General features: G+C 35.6%; 1 protein-coding gene across 1 annotated transcript; it reads right to left on the bottom strand.

Annotated features, from left to right (window-relative positions):
• Window positions 1-1,473: 1,473 nt before the first annotated feature.
• Window positions 1,474-3,891, bottom strand: LOC137822120 (uncharacterized). Its single transcript, XM_068627022.2, has 5 exons — window positions 3,869-3,891; window positions 3,546-3,601; window positions 1,867-1,953; window positions 1,718-1,793; window positions 1,474-1,645 (listed from the first exon to the last, which is right to left on the bottom strand). The coding sequence occupies exons 1-5, from the start codon at window positions 3,889-3,891 to the stop codon at window positions 1,474-1,476; spliced, it is 414 nt and encodes a 137-aa protein (XP_068483123.2).
• Between the last annotated feature and the right edge of the window lie 660 nt (window positions 3,892-4,551).

The following is a 4,551-nucleotide window of genomic DNA, read 5'->3' as shown; positions in this document are numbered from 1 at the left end:
CCTTCAAGCCTTGAATAGTGTTTCTTGGAATCAAGTGGATGAATTCATCCTCAACATTCTGTTTTCTGGAATCACACAACTGACTCAATCCTTGAGTAGGAGAATTTGTAGTTTCAATCATCCTACACATGTTAAATTTGTGGTTAGAATGTGTCAAAACTTTGAGGTATTGAATGACAAAGTACGTATTAAACTAACATTTTCTTAAGTTTGGTTGCCTCTTTAGATTGTATGTTATATATTATTTTCGTACAGTCCAAGCAGTTTTGTAGACAAACCTTGTCTACAATGAAATAAAATACATTATGTTATAATAAAAAATCTAAATAGAATAATAATAAAAAATAAGTTACAATTTCATGAGTTAACATACTGATCTTGCCGGTTGACCTAGCGCAAGAGCGTTGCCTCGTCACGATCCTCCTCACCAGCTTGACACCACGTGCCCTTCAAGTCCACACCTCAAATAACCTCTCTGAGAACCTGAAAAACACAAGGTGGCGCCTCTGCGGCCGGTGGCGCTCCGACGCTCAAGTCAGTGCACGAACACCCAAAAACTGAGAGAAAATATACTCTGTAGAACCGTACTAAAGTGCACACAACCCTAGCAATGAGCCGTAATGAAAAACGTACCTCTGCAAATTCTGTTAAGTTTACCTTTATAACTAGGTTTTTTCTCTCTCCAGGCAGTTACGCTTTGGACTCGTGGCTCTCATCCAACCCTGTACGTGTCACCATCTGGGCTGGTGTCGTAGGTAGTACCCAGCCCTACACGTGTCATCATCTGAGCTAGGATAACCCGAGCGTCATTTCTCTATTGCATCCAACCCTACACGTGTTATCATCTGGGTTGGAGTAACAGGTAGCATCCAACCCTACACGTGTCGTCATCTGGGTTGGGGCAACTTTAACGTTATTTTTGTGTAGTAACCAGCTGCGTGGCTAAGTCCTCTACTCGAGGAGCAAGCTAGCACGCAATATGCCCTAGAACACCACCTGACAAGGCGAGTATCGGGTGCAGCAAAGTGCGCCATCTCTGTGATATCGCTTGTCGCTAGTGGCACCTTCCTCAACGCTGCGCCATGCATGTTCTAGCTGAGGAAACCTTCCCACCAACGAATGTCCACTCTGGGAATCCTGTCGCTGATGGGCAAGTTGTTCCCTTCAACCCACACGACCTTCACGCCCTATGTTGGCACAACAATCATCTTACTGAAATTATACGCTTGAACTTACCCTTCTGAGCCTCCAACAGCTTCAACTGAGTTTATTGGGAGATCCGACGATGTGCTCCTCGCGGCGACGTCAGACCACCTGATCTCCCATTATCTAACACGTCGATGACACACAAACCCGGCGACAACCGGCTACGTTCATTATAGAACGCCAGTTCCATGATTCGGTGACTATGCTCACTCCTGAACCATTCGTTTATCACTTGTCCACATGTTCTGCTGAGCACGCCCCACATGGTCACGTGCCAGGCACATCATCACAACCGATGACCTGGTCGGTACACATACCGTGAAAAATCTTTACTTTAGCAAATTGCAAATTGATGACCACATTTTGTAGCTCTCCAGATGACAGAAATGCATTCAGCTCATCAACATAATTCCCAAATAAGGTACACTCCATGCGGAAGCTGTTGTAAATTAAAATTAAAATTTTAAGAACACACATTTCGGATTGGTTGTACTAGGAAATATTAGCTTACCCGTCAGCTTTAGTTGATGAGCCTGTTCTATTAAGCTCTCTTTCAGTGCCTACACCGGTCAGTATTTCAATAACATCTAGAAGAACAAAATTATGTAAGCACATATGGAAACAAATATGTTGAACTCAAACCACAATAAGTAAACTTACCAACTAAATAGTCAGTATCAAAACCAGGGGCTCTTAACACAGACATTGGGGTGTACTGAGGTATTGCACATGACACCAAATCTTTACCTGCACAGATTACCATAGTTCCAAATTGGAAATTAATTTTGTATTGGTGACGGGTTGTTCTATATGATCCTGAATTAGTAGCAACACTAAAGAAATTGAAGGAATAAACTTTATCCTCAAAAATATCATTTTAAAATTTATAAATTAGTGTTCTTCTAACAAAAACATGAAAGAGAACAACCAAGATTAACCATGATTAGAAAAATTGATATTAAAATTTGGTAGAAAACATTAAAAAAGGAAATGATAAAATATTTTACCTCCTTATCTTGTATGACCATTTGCATTGAGAATGAAAACTTGGTTTTCTTGAAGTCCGACACAAACCACAAATGAATGACCCTTGCTATCAGGATCTAATTTTCATTTTCTAGATTGACATCTTTGATGGAATTTGTATTTTGTCTTAACAAAGACATTGTAAGGGTGACTTTTTAAGTAAAAGGAAAATGCATAATGCAAATGCTGATGTTGATGCTGAATGTGATTCTAAAGAACATACCAACATCTATATATACAAAAGATGTGCTACTTAATTATTTAAAAAAAAACAATTTTACAATTTAAAATTCAAAATGCCTACGAATAGTAAGAAAACATAATGAGAGTATTGCCACACAAGAAACCATTTCAATTTTGCAATTGGAAATAGTTTTACCTAATCATAAACATGACTTTAGTTCAAAAATGTCCATCACAAAAAAAATACATAAATTAAAGATCATGAAAAATAATTGATGATTTATTTATACAAAATATACATAAAAACAAAAAATACATACTTAAGGTTCATGAAAAAGAAAATATTTTTGAAAGAATCAAAACTTAAAAAGGTCTAATATAGTTTTGGGAAAATACATACGGTAAGCGTAACAGTGTCAGAAAAAAAAAAAGATAAAACATAACCAAGATTGAGTTTTGCAATTTTGAATGAATGAGAAACCATATTGAGTTAAAAAATGTATATAGTTATCAGGTTGTATACAAAAAAGACTTACAGACATATATCTATAAACAATCACGTTAAGCAATTGAGTGTCCAAGCAATATGTAAAAAAGATGAAACATAAAGTAGACGATTTTTAAAATTTATAGAATGATATTAGAACCCTAGTATGCAAAAAAAAATGGAAACTTTACGTAGGTTTGTTTTGCATAATTGCAAAAAAGTCTTTCTGTTTAACAGAAAAAAGGAACCCTTGCCTTGGGAATCTATTTATAATACACAGATTGCAAGAATACAAACTTTACCTAATAAGATTGGGTTTTCAAATTTAGAATCAAGGTCAAACCCTGATGACTACAAAAAGTGCAAATTCTAAGGATCATGGAAAAGGAAAAATTTGATAAATCTACATAAATAAGGTTGAACACAGTTTAGGAAAAATGAATATGCTAAGCACAACATTGTGAGGAAAACAACATACAACAGAAGGTAATGTGGTGTTTCAAAATGTTAAAATAATAACAATCCATAATGACTCTGAAAACGTATAAAACAACAGAATCGAAAATCGCAAAGTTCTTACCACTTTCATTGAACAATGTAGTGTTGCTTTCCCAAGTGTACAAAAGAAGGAAAAAAATCTTACCTTGTTGGTTGATATACGGTGGATTCAATTTGTCAAACATGGAAATGAAGGAAAACCTATGAAAGTAGTAGTGACTGAGACAGAGCAAATGTGAGAAACAAATAATAGAGAGCGACATTCATCAAGTAAGGTAATCAGGTGATAGAACAAAAAAAGCAAATGCAAGATAGACGGTGAAGGAAGAAAATTAGGTGTAAGTTTAGAGAGAGTAGAAAATGGCATGTGTCAGATGCACAATGAATTTGAGAATGAATCATGTGGTCAAAGTTGCAGACTTTATTAACCCTTTGTGCATTATGACCAAAGATGAAACTCTTACTTACCTTTCCGCTTCATGCTTAGCCATGTAGTCACTTTGGTTCCTAGTTCATTATTGGAAAGACAAACGAAAAGAAAAATAAAGGTCTTACGGTGTCGACCATAACCATCGACAAAAAACCATAAAAGTAGAAATATAAATAACAAAATCTGCTTGTGGTGATAAAGCACTGTATAAAAAAAATCCCTAACAGAGTAAGGACTCTGCAACAATGGAGACAACACAATAAAGAAATCTGTAAGAAGGCATGAAAGTAAAGGCATTTTTGAACCAAGGTTTTTTATCCGCTAGAAAAGTATGAGTTGACTTTAATGGACTGTTGAAGGACCTGAAAAAATGACAATGAATTGACACTATGTGTACAGACCTAATGGTCCATTTGCTTTTTCGAGAAAGTTCCTTACTCAAACCGAAATTAATCTCATCATCATTTTCTTATTAACAAATTACGTTAAATAAAATTACAATATTTTCTATTTAAATTCATTTTCAAGATTAATATGTTCATAGTGATATAATATTATTATATGATTTAATTACCTTATTTGTCCCTATATTAGGGGTTAATATTCAATTCAGTACCGTGGTTTTAAAAAAAAACAATTTGGTCCCTATGTTTTTTAAAATGTATCCAAATTGATCATTTCCGTTAAGTCCCTCCTAACTAGGGGTGGCAAAGCGGGCCAG

This window comes from Phaseolus vulgaris, chromosome 9, assembly GCF_051622355.1.
Source record: "Phaseolus vulgaris cultivar YP4 chromosome 9, ASM5162235v1, whole genome shotgun sequence".
NCBI lineage: Eukaryota > Viridiplantae > Streptophyta > Magnoliopsida > Fabales > Fabaceae > Phaseolus > Phaseolus vulgaris.
Note: the sequence above shows the minus strand (reverse complement) of the source record. Positions and strands in the feature narration are given on the sequence as shown.

What these genes read in the sequence shown, in the direction of transcription:
- LOC137822120 (XM_068627022.2), bottom strand. Translation starts at nt 3,891, where the DNA reads ATGGCTAAGCATGAAGCGGAAAG. An exon ending in ACCGTATATCAACCAACAAG is followed by an intron (nt 1,954 to 3,545) that starts GTAAGATTTTTT and finishes TAATCTGTGCAG; the next exon opens with GTAAAGATTTGGTGTCATGT. An exon ending in TGATACTGACTATTTAGTTG is followed by an intron (nt 1,794 to 1,866) that starts GTAAGTTTACTT and finishes TTGTTCTTCTAG; the next exon opens with ATGTTATTGAAATACTGACC.